This window comes from Hyperolius riggenbachi, chromosome 5 (genome assembly GCF_040937935.1).
Source record: "Hyperolius riggenbachi isolate aHypRig1 chromosome 5, aHypRig1.pri, whole genome shotgun sequence".
In the NCBI taxonomy this organism is placed as follows: Eukaryota; Metazoa; Chordata; class Amphibia; order Anura; family Hyperoliidae; genus Hyperolius; species Hyperolius riggenbachi.
In genome coordinates, this window is record NC_090650.1 from 402268210 (window position 1) to 402291561 (window position 23352).

The following is a 23352-nucleotide window of genomic DNA, read 5'->3' on the forward strand; positions in this document are numbered from 1 at the left end:
AAAAGATACACAACAGCATAATCACCTTTAAAGGAAAACAAAATTATTTGTTACAGCTGATACAAATCCTGAAACAAATCTGCAGTGTGTGCCTCCTGCTTTCATGGAAGCAGACATAGGGTTAACATCCTGTGTTTGCAAATTAGCTGCTCGGTCGAGGCAGCCAGCTGACGCAGCTGAGAGATCAAATTACAGTTGTGATTAGTTCCAGATGAGGGGTAATTAGACAGGCTAAACTCTCTGAATACGTACAGGGTGCATTTCTCCATGCTTTCCTTCTGTTCTGTGCAAAGTTCAGGTCCAAAGTTCAGGGCCTGACCACAAACCCTAAATAACAGTAGTTCTTCATGGACACAGTGGTCCCAGTGCCACACTCTGTTCCCTTCCTCAGTCACCTTTGGGATAAAAACTATCTCTCTGAATATACCAGTTTGCATTTGAAAAGGTGAAAAAGTTTATGCCAAGAATTCAGCCTTACAGTGAAAAATTGATCCATGTTTGCAATACGTGAATTCGGTACTTAATTTCATCCAATGCATTGTTTCTCATTGCAGGTCAGACAGGCGGGAAAGTGGTGCCATACAGCGGGCTGCTTGACCCCTCGCAGTGCAGCCGAAGCCGTGAATGGAGTTATGGCTACCCCGGTTATGTCTGTAATTCCACTGTCAGCTTCCACCGGCTGACTTGTGATTGGGCAGATCCATATTGGTTTATTTGGTGGGGTAGCAGAATCTCAAACTCATTTGGTAGGTTTGCTGGTTCACTGGGTATATATTTGAGCACTGCCTTCCAATGACTGAATGTATGTGTTACTCTCAGACTTCCTGGCTATAAAAGGTGTGTTGCCAGTACAGCTACTGTGTACAAGCCTTGAGAGTGGTTGCAAGGTTTGCAACCTGATTTTGTGATTTACTACACTATGGTTGGCTCCTGTGCTCCTTGTGTGATTTTTTTTCGGCTCCTGGAAATTCATCCGGGAATCTATATTCTCAAAAAAAAATCTCAAAAAAAAAAAATGAAAAGAAAAGACAAGAAAATGAAGAGAATAAAACTAAAAACTTTCACAGGATGTGGTTCCCCCTAGTGGAAAACTTCTCTGAGCATGAAGAGGTTTCATTGTCCTTGTATTTTGACTTAAAGGGATGCTTAAACCTAAGATAAAAAAATCAGTTTTACTCACCTAGGAGTTCTACCAGCCCCCTGCAGCTGTCCTGTGCCCTCGCAGTCACTCTCGGATCCTCCTGACCCACGCCGCCAGCTAGTTTTGCTTTCGCACGACAGGCTTACTGCACAGGTCTGGCCAGGCGTCTCCTTCTTCACGTTCCCATTCCCATCCACTATACCGTCCTGCATTGCAGATGGGAGCATGAAGAATGCAACGCGTGGCCAGGCCTGTTGGCGAAGTGAAAGTAGCTGGCGCAGGGGACAGGAGGATCTGTGAGTGACTGCGAGGGCACAGGACAGCTGCAGGGGGCTGGTAGAAGCTCTTTAAATAAACTGGTTTTAGGCTAATCACCCTAATGAGCCCAAAAGCCTGGAATTACAATATTAGCCATGCACCTTTCAGAGGGTGTACGAGAATGAGAGACTTGTCTTCAGCTCCTGCCCCCTTTCTATCTTCTTACTTTACAGCTTGAAAATTGTATTTGTCATCCCAATTATCTCCAAACAATACCTAGACAGCCCATGGTGACCCAAAACCACCTGGAAAATATAAAGGGCTTAAAGTGCACCTGAGGCAACATGTGACATGATGAGATAAACATATATATATATATATATATATATATATATATATATACTTATGTACAGTACAAAACATATAAATAACCAGGCTCTTTTCCTTGTTTTATTTTGCTGCCTGAAAGAGTTAATTTTTCAGGCATACTTTTGTATTTTCAGTACCTTGCCGGGAATATACGTAGTAAACATCACTGATAAAGCAAATTACAGCCATAAAAGTTTTCCTGGCAGAGTACAGCTTCTGAGGGCGAAAAGAGATAAAAAAAAAAGGTCAATAGTTCATGTATTTTAACTCTGACACTTAAGGAGAGTCTAAAGTAAGTGGTTTTTTTTCTCCTTTTATTAATCAGTCATACAAGCTGATTCCCCACATCCCCAAGACAGGACGAGGTATTTATCCCCCTGAAACACCGGGGCAAAACTGCTTACTGGTAGAGGCAGAGCTGTGCGCTCTGCTCAGTACTTCTGCCTCTTATCCGATTTCTGCTGATCTCCCCCGCTCAGTCTTCTTTCACTGAGAGGGGCGTAGAGAGGCAGAGATTGGTGGAGATTGACTGGATAAGAGGCAGAGCTACTGCACACAGCTCTGCCTCTACCGGGCAGCAAAATCTGTGACTTCAAAAGTCGTGGAATTTTGCCCTGGTATTTAAGGGGGATAATTACCTCGTTCTGCCGCGGGGATGCGGTGAATCAGCTTGTATCTTAATGCTGAAGATGACTGATTAACCACTTAAGGACCACAGGCTTAAACCCCCCCTAAAGACCAGGCCATTTTTTACAAAATGGGCCACTGCAGCTTTACAAAATGGCCGCACAACTCAGCACATAAGTGATTCCTCCCTCTACTCCCTACCAACAGAGCCCTCTGTTGGTGGGGTCTGATCTCTCCCCCAATGTTTATTTTCTTTTTAGTAAAAAAAAATGTCCTAATAAATTTTCCTTCTTTTTTAATTTTTTTCTCCCTCCCAGGGGGCCAGCCAATCAGCGCGATCGGCTGTCATAGGCTTCAGCCTATGACAGCGGATCGCTTCCCTGTCCCCCAGAGGGACAGCCGTGTCACAACCGCTGTCCCCAGTACAGCGCTGCCTTAGATCGCAGCGCTGTACAGTATTACTAGATGGCGGTTTTGCTGTCGCCGCTGGGAAACTAATGGTGGAGCGGCGCTCTGTCATTCAAGCACAGATCTCCTGCAAAACACGCCCCCAGGGATGCACACCGATTGGCGTTAGGAGTTCCTGGGGCTGCTGCCGCGTCGTCGCCCTTTGGAGCAGAGCGGTCTTGAAAAGGTTAATAAAAAGAGAAAAAAAAAAAAAAACACTTCAGACTCTCTTTAATATGCTGCCACTGATTAGAAAGAGTAAAATATTTATCCTACTTTATAAATGTTTAAACATATAAGAAAACCATGGGACACTTAAAAATGTCATTTTTAGCAGTAGGTTGATAGATATAAATCTTTTTCTCATTAGTTTATTTTCACCTCGGGTTCACTTTAAAGAGACTAAAGCCCTCTTTTGAAAAGCAATGCTAAATGTAATTTTGCCTTCTTAAGACAGAAGGTATTTGTAATAATTCAGCTGTAAGAGAGCAACTGTGGTTTCCCATGATGCATCTCTCCCAAATTATTTCCTTCTGCTCTTGAAAGCAAGGCTACAAGTCCAGAACCACTAGTGTAAAGTGAGCCTGTAGCTAATACATTTTACAGAGCCACACAAATGCAATATAAACACAGTATAGCTTGTTTCAGACATGTTGGATCTGTGTGGATAAATTTGATTAGAATTATCGCAATACCTTCTGTTTTAAAGGGACTCCGAGAAGTGCAGAAACTATGGAAAGATGCATATCATTTTAAAGCTCTCTTTCTCCTCTTTCCAATGATATATAAACCGCCGCCCTACGCCTTTTAGTTTTCGCTATTTTCGCAATTGAAATTGCCGCGGCCACGATTTCAATCACAAAAATAGAGAAAACTAAAAGACGTAGGGCAACGATTTAGGTGCCGCCAGAAAGAGGAGAAAGAGAGCTTTAAAATGATATACATCTTTCCATAGTTACTTGTATTACACAGGGCGACTTTTTCCTAAAGTCATCAGCTCCATTCTGCAGAATGTAGCTGCTGACACTGGGGAAAGTGTCGTCCTGTATAATACAATGTAACTATGGAAAGATGGATATCGTTTTAAAGCTCTCTTTCTCCTCTTTCTGGCGACACCTAAATCGTTACCCTACGTCTTTTAGTTTTCTCTATTTTTGTGATTGAAATCGCGGCCGTGGCAATTTCAATCGCGAAAATAGCGAAAACTAAAAGGCGTAGGGCGGCGGTTTATATATCATTGGAAAGCGGAGAAAGAGAGCTTTAAAATGATATGCATCTTTCCATAGTTTCTGCACTGCTCGGAGTCCCTTTAAGATCTTACAGTAAGTAGAGCTTTACTCTTTTAATCATTGACATGATGGGCCCCAATGCAAAATTTACACCGAGCCCCTCTTTCCTTTACTGCGTGTATAATAGTCACATGATACAGACCTCCAAAACCGGATTTCCAAGGACTGTCACTGCATGAAACAAAGGCAAGCAGAGAAATAGGAATGGTTTATTAATGATTACCATTGTTCAAAGCACATAGGCCTTGATTGATTAGCGGCCTTCTAGGATGTGATCCCGACGCTTTGATTGGTCCAGTCGGCTGCCTGTCACTTCACAGGCAGCCGATTAGGCCAATCAATCTTTTAACAGCTTGATGAATCAAGCCCATGGAGAGGTGATCATTACTACTACACCAAAATAATAAAAAACGAATGCAGCAACTGGAGGGCAGGATTTGTACTTTTTACCGCCCAAGGCAACTGTCAGCAACCACCCCCCTTCAGTATACAGATAGCCAAATGAGCACCCCCCCCCCCTTCCCCAGCATAGGTAGCCAGATGACCCTTCCTACCCCCATCCCCCAGTTTAGATGGTCTGATGACCCTCCCTTCCTTCCAGTATAGGTATCCTGATGACCCCTCTCCCATCTCTCTAGTATAAAAAGCCAGATGACCCTCCTCCCCTTCCGTATAGATATCCTGATGACCCACCTCCCTCCAGTATAGGTAGAAAGGTGACCCTTCCCTTCCCCCTAGTACAGCCTGATGTCCACGCACCCATGATCCTGTGGTGCCCTAGGCCATGGTCTATGTGGCATTGGCTTGAATCCAGCCCTGATCCCTATTGCAACGTCACTGCTTTTGATTGTCTTTTGCTTGCTTTTTTTTCTTTCTCTTCTTCTTACTCCTGTTATTATTTTCAATAACATATTTATTTCTTATGCAGGTTCCACTTATTTCTACTACTACACACCATCCTTGTTGCCTAATGGTAATTCCTTCAGCTGGAATTCTGACAACATGAATGCGTTTTCAACTGGCGGTTACTACTGCACGTTCTATGGGTTTAAGGTATATTTCCAGCTGGTAAACCAAATTCGATAACGATGGAATGGTACCTGAGATAAGCAATACCCCCCTGTATCTAACCTTACCAGAGACTTCCTCCAGCCCCAAAAGGTCCATGGGCTCCTTTGCCATTTTCACCGGCCGCTCCAATCTGTAGATATCCCCCCAGTCATGATGCTTTATGGAATCTTTTACATTTACATGTACACTAATATCATGGCTCCTGAAGATATTGCAGCCATTAGGGGGAATTACGCAGTGTTGAGCAATACAAGTTATTTCTTTATTGATTGAAGGGGATGGGGGCCTCATGTTACCTTTGCCCCAGGGCCCATTGAAGGGTTGAACCGGTCCTGCAGGAGGCTAAACACACAGTTCAGCCTCCCATCTGCCAGCCACCGAGTGCCACCTGCAGTTTAACCTCCTTAGCAGTAATCACAAGTACAGCTCGAGGTTTAAAAAACATGCCAGGAGAGGTAACCCTGAGCTGAATTCGTGGTAGCCCCCGGGAGGTCTATGCAGAGCAGTGTGCACAGTGGGTGTTTTTCACTCACCTCCCGGGGGATCCCGACGTCGGCCGCCATTCTTCTTCCTCTCCTCCGAGGTTCTGTTTCCCCCTGGTGAGATTGCTGCAGCAACCTCACTATAGGGTTATAGTGCCACCCGGAAGACGGAGGGAAAACTGCAGCACTGGATCCCAGGGAGGTGAGTGAGTGCTGGGCTGCTGCAGATCTCCCTAGCAGCATGATTTTTTTTTCAGGTTTTAGGGTCTAAAAACATGCAAAAGAATTATACCGCTTTTAGACCCTAAAATCCGTAAAGAATCATACCGCCAAAGGGGTTAATGCAGCGTAATGGCAGTGTCTGTAACCCCACGCATGTTAGTATTTGACACATGGTTCGGTTACCCAGCAGCAGTAAACCACATCATCATGTTGTATCTGAGTATAGCCCTGCTCCGAATGTGACAGTGCAATGGATGCCTCCCGGTAGGTGCACAGGAGCAGTGGCGTATCTTTAAGGGTGCAGGCATGGCACGTGGCCTAGGCGCCTCCCTCTTCAAACAACAGGGGGGAGCGCAGTGCTGCTGGCAGAATTTCTGAGTCTAAGGGAGTAACAATCAACGAGCAGCCTGGCTGTCTCAGTCTCTCTCATATATAGAGTTGTCCCGAACGGTTCGGCCACAAACTTATTTGCGCGAACATCGGTGGTTCAAGTTTGCGTCAAAACGCAAACTTTATGGCGAGTTAGACACGCCCCTATACTACATCATTGGGCTAAACTTTGACCCTCTACATCACAGTCAGCAGACACATGACAGTTAATCAGTCTGCACTCCCTCCTGGAGCCCCCCCCCCCCCTATATATGGCAGCTGCGTCGGCCATTATCTCACTCGGTGTTGCTGCAGTAGTGAGAGAAACCTGCTGCAGAGATGGGGAAAGCTTAGTTAGGCTCTTGTAGCTTGTTCCTAGCTGATATTTGTTGTTGAAAAGCACCACAAAAAGAGCTCTTTTTTTTGTGCCACTGACACTGCATTATACAGCCCTGTGTGTCGCAGCTGGCCCTTGCTAATTTCCATACGGTGCAAGGCCCAGCACATTCAGTGTCTACCTTTTCACTGCACCTGTGTGTGACAACTGCACATTTGTAATACCAGTCCGACTGTGCATACCTGTTCATGTTCACTGCACCTGCGTGACAGCACATAGTGTTATATACCAGCAGTCACTGCATAACTGTTCACTGCACCTGTGTGTGTGACAGTTGCACATTTGTAATACCAGTCCGACCGTGCATACCTGTTCATGTTCACTGCACCTGCGTGACAGCATGCAGTGTTATATACCAGCAGTCACTGCATAACTGTTCACTGTACCTGTATGTGTGACAACTGCACATTGTATTGATACCAGTCACTGCATACCTGTTCACTGCACCTGCGTGATGGCACGCAATGTTATATACCAGCAGTAACTGCATAACTGTTCACTGCACCTGTGTGTGTGACAGCTGCACATTGTATTGATACCAGTCACTGCATACCTGTTCACTGCACCTGCGTGACAGCACCCAGTGTTATATACCAGTCACTGCATACCTGTTCACTGTACCTGTGTGTGTGTGACAGCTGCACATTTGTAATACCAGTCCGTGCATACCTTTCGTTGCACCTGTGTCACCGCTTGTTGTACCAGCAGTCACTGCAAACTTTTCACTGCACCTGTGTAACTCCACATTGTTGTATCAGCGGTCACTGCAACCTTTTCACTGCACCTGTGTAACCGCACAACGTATTACTCAAGTCGGTGCATACCTTTCACTTCATCCCCCCAATATGGACAAAACAAGAGGCAGAGCCAGAGGCAGGCCACACGGCAGGTCTATTCGAGGTCACGCTGTCGTGATTTCGTGCGGCCCTCGTCGACCAAAGTACAGTGTTCAGAAGAAGGCACTTACCATCAATCCCCAATATTGTCAGGACGTAGTTGACTATTTAAGACAGAACACTTCATCTTCCTCAGCTTCCGCACGGAAGCATGACATATCTTCCTCCTCCTGCTCTGATTCTGGCACCCCACTTAACACTCCATTGGCAGCCATCACCAAAGGGCCATCATCCCAGGGCTCAGCGGTGTGGACATTTTTTTGTGTGTTTACCTCAGATGAGAACAATGCCACCTGTACTCTCTGCCAACGAAAATTGAGCCGTGGAAAGACCAAGACCCGCGTAGGGACAACTACCTTATGAAGGCACATGATTACAAAGCACAAACTGCAATGGAATGACCACCTGAGGAAAAGCAGCACACAAAAGCAAATCCCCACACCGCAGTGGAAGATACCAGACCGCAATTATTTCTCAAAAAAGACGATACCCAAACTGTACTGTGATGTTGAAAGGCAAGTGGTGTCATCTCTGGCACACAGCATTGGGTCAAGGGTCCATCTGACCACGGATGCCTGTAGTGAGTGCTAGGTGTGTAATATAGTCCAGTTATTGGAGCTCTGCAGTGCACATCAATGCAGATAAATCATTCAGGTATAAGTATTGTTTGAAAACTCTGTCATGTCTCCTGCTGTGTAAAGCATGATCAGGCCTGCCCGAAGACCGTCCTCACACACAGCATCTCTGCCTGCCTGCCCCAAAACTAAGTCGGTCCCCACACAGCATCTCTGCCTGCACGCCGTGTGACTGCCTGCCCCAAGACTAAGTTGGTCCCCACACAGCATCTCTGCCTGCAGGCCATGTGACTGCCTGCCCCAAGACTAAGTTGGTCCCCACACAGCATCTCTGCCTGCAGGCCGCTTGACTGCCTTCTCCGCCACCACCAACAGGGTCCAGGACTCCAGGTGGATTCCTGAATTTTTAAGTCCGCTGCTAGCAGCGGCCGCTATAATTTTTCTGGTGCGTGTACATGTCTGCCTAATTTTTCTGGGTGCACTGCAGCTGCAACAACAAAACAAAAGGCATGTACATGTGTCAATTCCCCTTCGTGATCGTTACCTTGCCGCGATGAAGGGGCTTGCATATCACAATGATGTAATGACCGACTAAATGAGTGTGTTGGGGTTGGGGGGCACACCTGACCCAAGAAGATAATAAGGTTGTTGCTTCATTGTGGACAGACCAAATTTGATCAGCTGGACACTCAGTCACTGCTGTTCTGTCATTCAGCTACCTCAGCCGACCATATGGGCTTGAAAACCGCCATCGCCTGCACTCTTGCCATGGTGCGCACCAGTCCAGCATGGCCATCACTACACAAACAGCTGTTTGCGGTGCGTTACACAGTGAGTTTCGTCTGTCAGTGTGCAGGGGTGCAGCTAAGGTTTTTGTGGCCCCAAGCGGACTGTAGGAAGTGGCCCTATCCTGCGGCGCGCGAAAAATGGGCGTGGCTATCCCTCATAAGTGGGCGTGGCCATGACATGTGGGTGGAGCTGGAGGGCGGATTGGGGCGGGATGTGGGGGTGATTGAGGCGCGCACAGCGCGCCGCGCCGAGAGATGGATTTGGCCATGACATTGTATGGGCAGAGCTTAACCGTAGCACAGCAAATATAGCCAACTATGACCATTAAATAATAAATGCAGCAACAGTTACCCCAGACACCAGAAAATAAAAACGCAATTTGTGCAAAATTTCAGCAGAAAACAAACGCAATTTGTGCAACATTTCAACTGAAAACAAACAGAATTTGGGCCACATTTCAGCAGAAATGAAACGCAATTTGGGCCACATTTCAGCAGAAATGAAACGCAATTTGGGCCACATTTCAGCATAAATCAAACGCAATTTGGGCACATTTTCAGCAGAAATCAAACGCAATTATGGCACATTTTCAGCAGAAATCAAACGCAATTAGAGCCACATTTCAGCAGAAATCAAACGCAATTTGGGCACATTTTCAGCAGAAATCAAACGAAATTAGGGCACATTTTCAGCAGAAATCAAACACAATTTGGGCACATTTTCAGCAGAAATCAAACGCAATTAGGGCCACATTTCAGCAGAAATCAAATGCAATTAGGGCACAGTTCAGCAGAAATCAAACGCAATTAGGGCACAGTTCAGCAGAAATCAAACGCAATTAGGGCACATTTTCAGCAGAAATCAAACACAATTAGGGAACAGTTCAGCAGAAATCAAACACAATTAGGGCACAGTTCAGCAGAAATCAAACACAATTAGGGCACAGTTCAGCAGAAATCAAACACAATTAGGGCACAGTTCAGCAGAAATCAAACACAATTAGGGCACAGTTCAGCAGAAATCAAACACAATTAGGGCACAGTTCAGCAGAAATCAAACACTATTAGGGCACAGTTCAGCAGAAATCAAACACTATTAGGGCACAGTTCAGCAGAAATCAAACACTATTAGGGCACAGTTCAGCAGAAATCAAACGCAATTAGGGCACATTTTCAGAGCTGCAAAAAGAAAAGAATTTACTCACCTGGCACTGGCAGAAGTCTTCTCTCCCCGTCTCCTCTCCTGGCCGGCTCCTCAGGCGCGCAGTTCCCACGGAGCTCCCTCCCTCCTCCAATCTCCCGCGCTGATTGAATCAGGGCTACGGGAAGATGGCCACCCGAAGCCCTGTACTGGAGACATAGTCTCCAGAGCAGGGCTTCGGCGGCGGCCATCTTCCCGTAGCCCTGCCCTACTCTGCTCTGCCAGCCCCGCGGGTCTGCGGGAAAACAGTGACGTCACACCGACGTCACTGAGCCGCCGAGGCCCCTACGATCTTGAGGCCCCAAGCGACCGCTTGGTTCGCTTCATGCCTCGCGGCGCCCCTGTCAGTGTGAAGCAGTACACTAATTACACTACCTGATTAATGTATACACATGCAAGATGTTTTAAAGCACTTTAGGCCTCCAATTTAGCAATAAAATGTGATTTCTGCCCTTAACCTCCTTGGCGGTAACCCCGTGTGTGACACGGGGTAAGCCGCCGGAGGGTGCCGCTCAGGCCCTGCTGGGCCGATTTACTTAATTTTTTTTTTGCTGGACGCAGCTAGCACTTTGCTAGCTGCGCCAGCACCCCGATCGCCGCCGCCGCGCGCCCGATCGCCGCTATCCGGTGCGGCGCGCGGCCCCCCCCCCCCAGACCCCAAGCGCTGCCTGGCCAATCAGTGCCAGGCAGCGCCGAGGGGTGGATCGGGTCTCCCAATGACGTCCCGATGTCGCTGACGTCGGTGACGTCATCCCGCCCCGTCGCCATGGCGACGGGGGAAGCCCTCCAGGAAATCCCGTTCTTTGAACGGGATTTCCTGATCGGTGATCGCCGAAGGCGATCGAAGCGGGCGGGGGGATGCCGCTGAGTAGCGGCTATCATGTAGCGAGCCCTCGGCTCGCTACATGATAAAAAAAAAAAATTTAAAACTGTTGCGCTTCCCCCTGGCCGTATTTTTCATACCGCCAAGGGGGTTAAACCCTGCTGTGCGTCAAATCCAGATTTTTCCCCGGGACCTTTGGTGTACATCCCACTCCGCCATGTCCTCCTACAGGTGTTGGACCCCTTGAAACATCCTTTCCATCACTCTAGTGCCCACAATTAATGTTTGTGTTTTGGTGGTTCGAAAGTTCACATGTTCGCAAACTTTTTTCACGTGTTCGGGTTCGAAGTTCGCGAACCTAAAATCGGAGGTTCGAGACAACTCTACTCATATATCTACATACGTGGGCTCCAAACTTTTTCCTCTCCCCCTGTCCTTGCAGCCCCACTTCTGTGCTCCCCTCCAGGGGATGGAGATAGCGGCAACATTGGCTGGTGCTCAGTCCTGATGCTGCTGGTCTGGAGGTTACACAATCTTACATTCATTCCCCTCTCTGTCATTCTCACCTTCTTCAGCCTTATCTCAGTGTGCTGCGTTTACTCACGTTTATTTATTAAACTCTCTCCACTTTAACCATCACCCTGCTGGCAGCTCTGTGGCCAGCTTTCACAACTTCTCTCATGTTGTACACAGTCTACCTCAATTGTCAAAAATGCATTTTAGTATCTACTGATATGTAATCGGCTGTCAGGGTTTTATTATGTTATAATTGTCACTGCAAATGTTTCATTGTTTCCATTCATATGAACTAGGTACTATTGCTGCCTATTGCCGAAAGTGGCGGCGAAAATATCGGTATAAGAGTTAGTCAGAGGAAAGGTATTTTTAATGTTAGGAGTAGGGGGTGTTCAGGGCCGGCCCTAGACTTTTTGCCGCCTGAGGCAAATTTTGAAAAAATTATTGCTGCCGCCGCCCTACCCCCCTTGGGGGGGGGGGGGGGCGCCGCCGCCGAGCTGGAGGGGTAGCGGGCAGGGCGGGGGTATTGGGCCTAGCGGCGGGGAGGGGGGTCGGACCCCCCCTCCCTCGCCTGGGTCCCCCGTCCTCCGCTCCCCTCCAGCCTTAAATACATCAGAAGCGCAACTCTCGTAAGAGGCAGTGGGCGGGGAGGATTCACCTCTTCCTCGCTCGATCCAGCGTGCGCTCCACTGACGTCCCTTCCTGCAGCGCCGTCCATTTACAATACAGTGGGCGGCGTCAGTGGAGCGCACGCTGGATCGAGGAAGAGGTGAGTCCTCCCCGCCCACTGCCTCTTACGAGTTGCGCTTCTGATGTATTTAAGGCTGGAGGGGAGCGGAGGACGGGGGACCCAGGCGAGGGAGGGGGGGGGGTCCGACCCCCCTCCACGCCGCTAGGCCCAATACCCCCATCCTGCCCGCTACCCCTCCAGCTGGGCGGCCGGCTCCCCGCACCCACCGACGGGTGGATGCCGCCCCTAGAAATTTGCCGCCTGAGGCAAAAGTTTCACCCCGCCTCATGAGCGGGCCGGCCCTGGGGGTGTTACTTATGGGTTAAGTTTAGGCACTATTGGGGGGGGGCGTTTAAGGCTAATCATGGGGGGGTGGGTAAGGTTAGGCACCTGGGGGGGGGGGTTGGTTAAGGTTAGTCGGCACCAAGGGAGTGGTTAAGTTTAGGCAGCACAAGGAGAGGGGGTCCTAGGATAACGCATAGATAGACGGAGAGTTCTGTATGAGAGTAGGGTCAGGAAGTTAGGTAAAGATTACCAATATTTTACTATAGGAATTTCGTAATATAGGAATGTCACTAGTACAATATCGGTAATTTTACAGATATTCTACTAGTGGCAGTCTGCGGTGCTATTTTTAGCGGGCACCTTTTTTATAAGTATGCCCCCATGACTGATCAGTAGCAGGAGGGTGTTGCCCAGGGATTGCTTACAACTGTTCAGAGGACAACTTGCCAATAGAGATGGCCCAAACATCAAATTTTCAAACTCAAACTTCCGTAAAAGTTTGCGAACAGGCAAACCGCGCTAGACTTCAATGGGCAGGCGTTTTTAAAACCTATAGGGACTTTTTCTGGCTACAAAAAAAGTGATGGAAAAGTTGTTTCAAGGGGCCTAACAACTGGACCGTGGCATGCCGGAGGGGGATCTATGGCAAAAGTCCCACCAAAAATTACATAGTCGACACAGAGTCGTGTTTTAATCGTTATAGGGCAGAAATCACATTACATTCAAGTGCAGTAAAACGTCCGGCGTGAGTACATGTCTACCAGGTAGTGTAAGGTTATGCCAGCTTTACACACTTACAGACCCAACGCAGCGTTTACCGAGATTGAGCGCTAAAAGGTCTGTAAGGCCCTTAGGCGTGTGGTGCTGCATGTGCGCTCAACTGAACGGACCAGCGTGGGCGTGTAGCAGAGGCCACAAAACAGCAGGATGGCTCAGTCTACAGCATTTGTTTTGTACATAAATCTAATGTGGAAAAAAAAAAGTTTATTTCAGGCCTGGTGAGGCCCTTAGATGTGGTGTGCTGCATGTTCTCTCAACTGAATGGACTAGTGTGGTGTGTAGCAAAGGCCAAGTTTTGTGATGGGAATTATTAGGGGAAGCATACGATGGCACCAAACAGACCAGCTTCAGTGTACAACAACATTATTATTATTATTTTTAATTTTTTGGGGCTTATTTGTGAACTCCTCCATGCTAACTACTGTATTTTTGGACTATAAGACTCACTTTTTTACAGGGAGTTCCTGACTTGCAAAACGCTTCCCAGTATGAACCTCCAACCCAGCGGGGACTCCCGGTACTGTGCCCATGCAGAGGAGGACACAGGGGGACAAACGGAGGACATAGGAAGACACAAAGGGGCATAGAGGAGGACAGAAGGGGGGCATAGAGGAGGACACAAGGACAACAGAGGCGGACACATGGGGGACACAGGAAGACACAAGGGGGACACAAGAGGTACAAGAGGGCATGAGGTACAAAGGGGGAATAATCCACAAGATTCCCCTTCACCATGGGTGCACCAGGGTTAGTATATATTTTTTCCCCTGGTTTTTGTCCTCTAAATCTAGGTGCGTCTTATGATCAAGAGCATCTTCTGGTCCAAAAAATACGGTAGTTACATGACCATGCAGCCATGTGAGATTGAGCGCTAACAGATCTAGATGTCATGGATATATACAGGTATATTACATACCAAAATATAATTTATTTAAAAAAAAAACCTGTTTGTTTCAGGCCTGGGTGACACTGATGAGAGATGTGGTGACTTGGCTCTGCACGCGATGGTGCAGGTTTACATACAAATGTAATTTGAGAAAAAAATGTTTTGTTGCAGCCACCTGAGCAGAGGGCAGACAATGTCATAGCCTATACATTTTAGAAACAAAATTTAAACTTTTTGTTTAGAAAATAAATATTTGTTGCATCCCTGGTAGGTGACACTGACAAGATATGCGGTGACTTGGCTCTACACATGATGGATGGCACAGGTTTACATACAAAAATGTAAAATGTGCGGTGTGTGTCTGTACATGGCGATCAGGTAGTGTAAGTGCTAGACCCGCTTCACACTGACAGACCAAACTCCCCGTTTAACGCACTGCAAACAAGATTCTCAATAGTAAATTGGCTCTTCCAAAAATATTGGGAGGTCTCAATCTTCCTTCTATTAGAGAATATAATTTAGCGTCTCTCTTGCGACATGTTCATGATTGGGGGACAGGAAATTAATCTTACTCCAATACGAAGCTGGAAAGTGAACACACTTCCATGGTCGCTCAATGGCCTTTTGCATGCTCAATATAAAAATGTGCCCCTACGCCTGAAACAAAATGCCGTTTTCAGAGACACAATTGCAACATGGAAGGCAGTTCGGAAAAAATGTTCACTACCATTTAAGATATATAAGTATCTCCCACTCTGGGGCAACCCCAACTTTCCTGTTAGTACTCAGCAGAAAGACTTCGCGCGTTGGGATGAAAGGGGCTTAAAAAACGTGGGCAACATGTTCGATATTCACAATGGGAAATGGCTAGCCTTTTGAGAGTTAAGGGAGAAATTTGGGTTACCCCCAAGTGACTTTTTGCCCTATGCTCAAGTACGCTCCATGGTTTCACATAACCTTTGCTCACCAAATATTATTATGACTCCCACAAAATTTGACACAATCTTGAAACCTGGGAGATCTGCTCGCACATTGGCAGAATTTTACCAGGCTCTCAGAGACCTAGATAGTAAAACTATTGCTGATAAAGCTATGAGTAAGTGGGAAGATATACTCCAGGAAGACGATGTGGGGGGAAATTTTTTTAGCAGGAAACATGGTTGTTAGAAGGGTCATCAAAGATGAAAAATGGAGATCGTCCCACCTCCTATTTATACATAGAGGCAAATTCGCTTTCAACATAAAATATAAAAATCCTTCTACTCACTATAATCCTTGGTGTCCTAAGTGCAAACTAAGAGACGCAGACCTTTTTCATTGTTTGTGGGAATATCCTAGCATACAGAATTTTTGGGACAAAGTCATCAGGTACGCTAACAAGATATGTAAAAAAAGAATATTGAAATCTAATCTTTTGTTACTGTTTAACTAGTCAAGTCCTGCCTCTGCTGATCCCTTGGTTGTTCCCTCAGCCTTATACCACATTATCTTAATAGCGGCACGCCGAGCAATACTATGTAAATGGCTTGACTCAACTCCTCCAAGTATCAAGTTAATACAAAAGGAACTCTCTTATATCTTCTTAATGAAACGATTAAACACTCTTCAGGCAAAAGAACAACAAACAAAGTCTTTCTTTAAAACCTGGAGGAACTTTATTCTTCATCAGTTTACATCACAACAGATTGAGGCTCTTATGAGAGACTTTATTTACACTTCCTGGTACTGCTTGGAGGACATTGGAGAAACTCTAGGTGCTTTAAAAGTACCTACTAGACGCTAAATTCCCGACTTAATCAGTTATAGACTACGGGAGAACTACCCCAAGAAGTGACTCGTGGGGGTGGGAGGAGAGGGGAGGGAATCTGGGGGGAGGGTAGCATAGGGGTTAAGGGAGGGTGAAAACAGAAATGCATAGTTTGTCTCTTCTGTATCTTGCTATTATTGCTAACTATTGTTCTTTATGTTCCACTATGAGCAAACTTAATAAAAAGTTTAAAAAAAAAATATTGTCAATAGTTTATACCCTCAGAGCATAAATGTTAGTTCTCTCTGAGTCAATCTTTGTGTAGTGTTGACCGTGCTTGTGCGCAAGTTTACAGGAGTGCAGGCGATGGCAATTTTCCAGCCCTTATGGTCTGGCTGTGGTAGTTAAATGACAGTAAAGTGAGCAAAAAAAACACTGATCCTGCACTGTGGGCCCGGTGTTGGCCTAGTAGGCTTTATTGTTGGTATCAGTGGTCAGGTTGACCCTTGCACGAACACTTTGGGCCAGAGATGCGTTGACTTGGCTTTCCACACTACGGTACAGGTTGGGGATTGCCTTTTTGGAAATATAATTTCTGCCGGGTACCTTCCACTGTGGTGTCCCAATCGCAACAAATTTTTTAAAGGCCTCAGAGTCCATCAGCTTGTATGGTAACAGCTGGCGGGCTAACAGTTCCGACAAGCCAGCTGTCAGACGCCGGGCAAGGGGGTTACTCAGAGATATCGGCTTCTTCCGCTCAAAAATTTCCATCAGAGACACCTAACTGCAGGCAGATGAGCAGGAATTGCTCAAGGTGAGAGGTAGAGTGGAGGGTGGCTGCGATGGGACAAGGATAGCAGAGGTTGACGTGGCTCTAGAAGCTGGACCAGGAGGAGAGTGGCTTTGACTTTGGGTTTTGCTTATCCTCATGTGTTGCTCCCATTGACGTGGGTGTTTGGAGCCCAGGTGCCTTCGCAAAACTATTGTTCTTAGGTGGGTGTTGGACTTACCACGACTCAGAATCTTGTGGCACAGGTTGCATATGGCATTGCTGTTGTCAGAGTTAGAGGCACACAAAAATTGCCACACTGGTGAGCTTTGGGATGACATTCTGGTGGTGGTGGAAGTAACAGCAGAAGTTGGCAGGTGTGTTGGCTGGCTGACCCCAGGTGCCGATACATGCTGTGTGGCAGTGCCACTAGCTCCTTGTGACGAGCTTCCTCTGCTTACAACTCATCTCCTTCTCCTCTCTGTCTCCCCATCTGAACTCTCTCCCTCTTCTTCATCTCTTCTTACTGGCACCCAGGTCACATCCTTGGACACATCGATGTCATCATCTGCTTCTCTTGTTCCTGACAACTCACAATAGGCAGCAGCAGCACTTACATCATCATCATCATCCCACCTTAAAGTAAAGGTCCAAGGAAAAAAAAATACACTCACCTGGGGCTTCCTCCAGCCCGTGGCAGCCGTCCTGTGCCCTTGCCGCAGCTCCAAAGGTTCCCAGTCTTCTACGCTGCAGAACCCGACCTCGCCAGGTCGGGTTCTGGGTCGGCCTCTTCTGCACTTCACAGCGCGGGTCACATGGTCTGGCCGACATCATCAGGACGGTACTGCACAGGCGCAGTACATCCTTGGATGTTTCCTTTAAGTCTGTGATAAATCAAAATACAACAACAATAGCACTTATGATGCTGGGGTGTACTGTACTACTGTGCATGGAGTCACTGGGAGTGTACGCATGTCTGTGACCAGGCATGAGCTTCCGAATTCCGCGGAAGCTAAAATACCGAAATTCCGCCGGAATTGGGGTTTCCGCATTTTTCCGCGGAATCCGGAAATCTCAAACCGGAATGCGGAATAATGCGGAATTCCGGCAAAATCGGAATCGGAATGAATTGACCAATCCGGAGATGCAGAATGAGTTGACCAATCATGATCAGAAATGTGTTGAATGGAAACTGTTTATCTAGCAAGGAAATCTGATTGGCTGTTTGTGGCTCCGCCCAGATGTGCAGGGGGGACACGAGACCCCCAGAATATATCATCCTAGGTAGTGAGGAATCTGTATACCAACCTTCGTTCAAATCGGTCAAGCCGTTTCCGAGTCATCGCAGCATATACATATACACCCCCAAACAGTGCGCATATAAAAAAACCAGCATTTCCGTAAAAAACGGCGGAAATTTACGAAAGTACACTTTTCAATCATGTTTCCGTAATATACAACAACTTTATTGACAATAGACAACATAGACACAATCATTCGAAAATTACGGAAGTCCGGATAAAAATTACGGAAAATACATGCGGAATACCGCGGAATTACACGGAATACCGCCGGAATGTGCGGAATTTCGGTATGACGGCATGCGGAATTGTCCCGGAAACGGAAATGGGCTCTTCCGACCATGCCTGTCTGTGACGTGCAGGTCAAATATACACTGCACTAGACAGTGAGTGGACGCAAAGGTTTGTGCTAAATAAAAATACAACAATAGCACTTATGATGCTGGGGTCTACTGTACATGGAGTCACTAGGAGTGTGCTTAAAGATAATGGTCTGAACCACATCCAAGTATAAATCAGCTTTATTGAAGATCTATAAAAAAAATGCTGCGTAGCAGCTACAGCCTGCTGTTTCGGTTACATGCCCTTTTACAAGCGGCTCTGATGAGCGACTTGTAAAAGGGTATGTAACCCGAAACAGCGGGCTGTAGCTGCTACGCAGCATTTTATAGATCTTCAATAAAGCTGATTTATACTTGGATGTGGTTCGGACCATTCTCTTCAAACAAGACGGATCTTCACCCTGTTGGTATAAGGGGTTGTTTCCTGCACACCCACAGAGCATTGCCGAGGTGCTGTTCCGTCTCTCTTGAATCATTAGGAGTGTGCTAGCTGATTGGCTGCCATGTGTCTGCTGAATGTGAGGTAAGGGGGTCAAAGTTTAGCTCAATGATGCTATATAGGCGGCGGATCGAACACACCATGTGTTCACCTGAGGGGGCGGGCTGGAACACCTGTACTTCGCTGCGAAGTATTCGCCAGGCAAATTCTTTGGGCGATCTCAACTTGCTAAATGAAAAAGAAAGTTGTAGCTCTGTAAAGCCATTTCCGTAATTAGCTTTGATAATTGTACTTCCCTGACAGATAATTATGTTTCTTATTATTTACAGAATGACGACTACTTGATGATTTCCCACCGTGTTACGGAGTTAGCGGATATGTTTAACATAATTGACATGCGTAACGGGTCTACCCAGAATCTGACTTTTGCAAACAACACAAATGGAGACTGGCACTTGGATACCAATTCAAGTACGGTCACCTACCTGGGTAAGTACTTTCTAACATTTACTTACAATGTTACTACAGTCATGCTGAATGGTTTCTGACTCTTTTGAGTAAACACTCCATACGGTTTAAATTATTTCACATTGCAAAGCGTGAAGGTAAAAAATGGAAGATGGATCAAAAAAGGATAGAAGTAAAGATGATGACCTGTAGGCTTATTCTGAGTCAGGGACTTAAAGTATTAGAGGCGGAGCATCAGTACAGAAGTAAGGAAACTGGCATGGTTCATTAGAGAATGAAGATGGCAGCCTCCGTATTCCTCTCACTTCAGGTTGCATTTAAAGGAAAATTTAATGGGGATTCTAACTTTCAGCTTTACGTATGTATTGCTCTTCAACATTTCCTCAATTTTAACTCCACTTTAAATCAATCCAAACAAAATTTCTTAAAGTGAACCTCCGGTGTTTCTTTAACAGTTTCACAGCATCAGAACTTTGTTTTTCTTACCAAAGCATCATTTTTAGCTGCATTTTTACCTAAGCTCCACGAATCAAAGAAAAAAGCCCTGGCTTTTTTTCCCTGATGCTGTGCAGAGCATGATGGGATTTCCTATGTTGTTATTCACGTTGCCTAGCAACTGGGAGAGGTGCTCAGGACACAGGACAGGTGGAACTGTGTCTCCTGCTCCCTGTCACCTCCTTTCAACCAAAAAGATGGCTGCCATCATGAAATCAAACATTTGCCTGTTCTTTTAAAACAGGGTGGGTAAGAGATTATATTACCTATCTATTTTAATTAACATAACTAATGTAATTTAATGACAGTATGTTTGTTTAGGCTGGAGTTCCTCTTTAACCTCAGGATTGATTAGCTCCCCATTTATTTTACTAATTACACCAGTTCTTCTTCATGCTTTTTGACACATCTCGTATTCCATGACTTTCACATATGTAATATCTGTAACAGTAACAGCCAGTTCATATTAGCTTTTAGCTGCCGATCCGGCCGTACGGTTCCATTGTCCGTTCTGATGAACGGGAAAATAAAATGCTGCAGGCCCTAATTTCCCGGACCGTTTTGCACAGCGGAACGGAAACTGAAGATTTTGCAGTGCACTAGGAACCTATGGAAAACGGACGTTTTACACCAACCTGGCTGTAAAAACGGACCTTTTTCCCCGATCCAGATGGCCAGGTCCATATGGCTAGATCTGCAAAAAAATGCTAATGTGAACCGGGCCTAACTGACTGTTGCATTGCATTAATTGCTGCTGCCTGCTGCCATTAATTTGGTGCAGGAATTACGGTATAGCATGGTGAGAGACAAAAAAATCTTTATTGTTAACACCAATCAACACCCCCTGAACAATCGTGACACTAGCCTGTCTCCGAGTTATTGCTCTCACACTAACTCGTGTTTTTTAGATACAAAAGATATCCGGTCATATCAGCTGAGATATTGCTGTGTCTAGAATGAACAATCCTGCTTCAGACATAAACAATCCAAAAAATGGTGCAAGAGGACTGTGATATGATTGCAAATTATACTCTTTTCTTTTGTCACCTCTTAAGTTTTTATCACATCGCCATGTTTTAGAATTTTGGCACTGCGGAAAAAAAATATCAATGGATGTAGTTTAGGAAGATCATTCTAATGCCTAACTTTATATTTTATTTTACAGTCTCTGGAAAAAACAGACTTCCTGAGGCGGGACTACTGGATCCAACCATGCCAAACATTTATGTAAGTTTCAGAGCCTACCAGTGCTACTTCAAGAGCTGCCCTACTACTCCAAGTCCAGTCACAGTCCCGGTCCCTGGCCCTGGCCCTGTCCCTGGCCCTGTCCCAACAGACTCCGGAGTGTGTATGTGAGTATTCTACAAAATCTATTTTTTGATTGTATTGTCCTGATTATTGAATGATTTTTTTTTTCCTACCCATCATTATACCAACTTAGTTTTTGATGTGTGGATAAATGATTTACTTTTGAGCAGCCCTGGATTCAGTCATACCGTATAAACAATGTTTTATGGTTGTCTTCAATGTGCTTCCAACAACTGTTAATTTGATACTTGTAACTTATAACAAGCATATATAATAACAAAATCAGTACAATACATTTTGTACATTAGGACACATTTTCTAAGTGTTTATAATTTGACTGAGTGTAAATAGGGGAAATATTCATAATCCTCATTTTCATTACATATGTGAGTATTAAATGGATCATACTCAAAATGGAAAACTGTTAGCAATGGAGTCCCACAAGGGTCAGTACTAGGTCCAGTTCTGTTCAATTTATTTATTTATGACCTAGAGCATGGATAAGTAAGTCATGTTGCCATCTTTGCAGATTATACAAAATTATGTACAATCATCTGCAGTCAAATGGCCGATGAAACAAAATGTAGACAAATGTATTGGTCACATCAATGCTATGGCACCATGTAAACTAAATAGAATATAGCTGAGAGCATCAAACTAAAGGTCCGTACACACGCAGGACTGCAGGCAACGACAGGTCTGTCGTCACCTCCCGCTGGGCGGGTTTTCTGCAGACAGTCCGGCGTGTGTACAGTCTGTCTGCAGACTGATACGGCTGTTTCTGAGCGATCCACCTGGCAGATCGCTCAGAAACAGCCTTATCTTTCCGCCGACAGACTGTACACACGCCGGACTGTCTGCTGAAAACCCGCCCAGCGGGAGATGACGACAGACCCGTCGTTGCCTGCAGTCCGGCGTGTGTACGGACCTTTAGAGTAGGACTTGGCAATGCTAGTTGATAATAGATTGAGTAACCTATCTAACTCTAGCCCTAATGGCTCCTATACCGTATACGTAAGTATCGTTCCAATATAGTCCATATGGGCTGCCTGTCAAGTTTCCTGTTACGTGACAGGCAGCCTATTGGGCCAATCAAAGTGCAGGGATAATATCCTTTAAAGTAATTGGACCCACAGGGGCTCAGGGCAGGATGAATGGAGCTCTCGTCATTGCCAATTAGCAGGTATACGTTCATAGTGCTTGCTATGCTACTCAGATAAGGCATGTTAACGCTGATAAGGCAACATGTCTGATAATACATGTTAACTCTAATAGGGCGTGTTAACTCCAATAAGGTGTGCTATTTGTCTTAGTGAGTCAAGCTCATAGTATCTATAATTAGATAATTCCAATATACAGTAGTATAAGCATATCCATTCATACAATATATATATATATATATATATATATATATATATATATATATATATATATATATATATATATATATATATACACACATATATATACATATATATATATATATATATACATATAAATATATAATATAAATGTAATACATATAAATATATAATGAAAATGTAATTAAAACAATAAATGCCAGAAATCAGAAATACACAGGTAGTTGTAAAAATATACAGTTTAAAATATTATTTCTGATGATAAAAGTCACAATCCTTAATGGATAATTCACAAGTTATTAAATAGATATTCATAAATACTGGTAAATCCCAAAGGATGCAAAGACTCTCGGTAAAAACTCTAGGTGCTGCTGTGGTACAAGGATTGCAGGACACACCAACTGCTCTAAAAAAACTTCAAATCAACCCCTGAACAAATACTATGGGTTCTTTTGGTTCACTAAACAAATACACAGTGAGTCTGGTCCTTCATAACGTATAATCCAAGTTTCCCCCCAGAAAAAAATTGGACGGAAAAACTTTAAGGGCCCCTTAACTGAGTAAAATGATTTAAAATAAACACATGATGTACCTGCAAATGAACATTACATAAATACCTTGCTATCAGTTACTCTTAAAAACTCACCATTTTCTTCTAACAGTAAATTCCAGAACTGACAAGATCTTGTCAGACTCGTCTCTCCGGAAGCTAAAAGCCTTAGGGCCCTTTTCCACTAGCGGCGATTGCGATGCTGAATCGCAAAATCGCAAACCGCTAGTGATTTTTAAATCACTACAGTTTGCCAAATAACATAGGAATTGCGGTAGGTAATTTCCACTACCGCGATTCGTTTTTTACTTAATCGCGATCATGCCGCAGAGCGATTTTTGCAGCGATTTTGCTCTGCAGTGCATTGCATAGCAAAACCGCGATTGCAATCGCCGGGAGAAGTTGGAACTTTGCTGAATCG

At 45.3% G+C, this 23352-nt stretch overlaps 1 protein-coding gene across 1 annotated transcript in view; it reads left to right on the forward strand.

The window, feature by feature from the left end:
* The window catches only part of LOC137519142 (fibrocystin-L-like), a 249726-nt gene that overhangs the window by 136772 nt on the left and 89602 nt on the right, over nucleotides 1-23352 (forward strand). The window contains exons 29-32 of the mRNA XM_068237924.1: nucleotides 555-746; nucleotides 5060-5184; nucleotides 19079-19238; nucleotides 20878-21064. Of these exons, the coding sequence (XP_068094025.1) occupies nucleotides 555-746; nucleotides 5060-5184; nucleotides 19079-19238; nucleotides 20878-21064 (664 nt within the window). The remainder of the gene's footprint in view (nucleotides 1-554; nucleotides 747-5059; nucleotides 5185-19078; nucleotides 19239-20877; nucleotides 21065-23352) is intronic.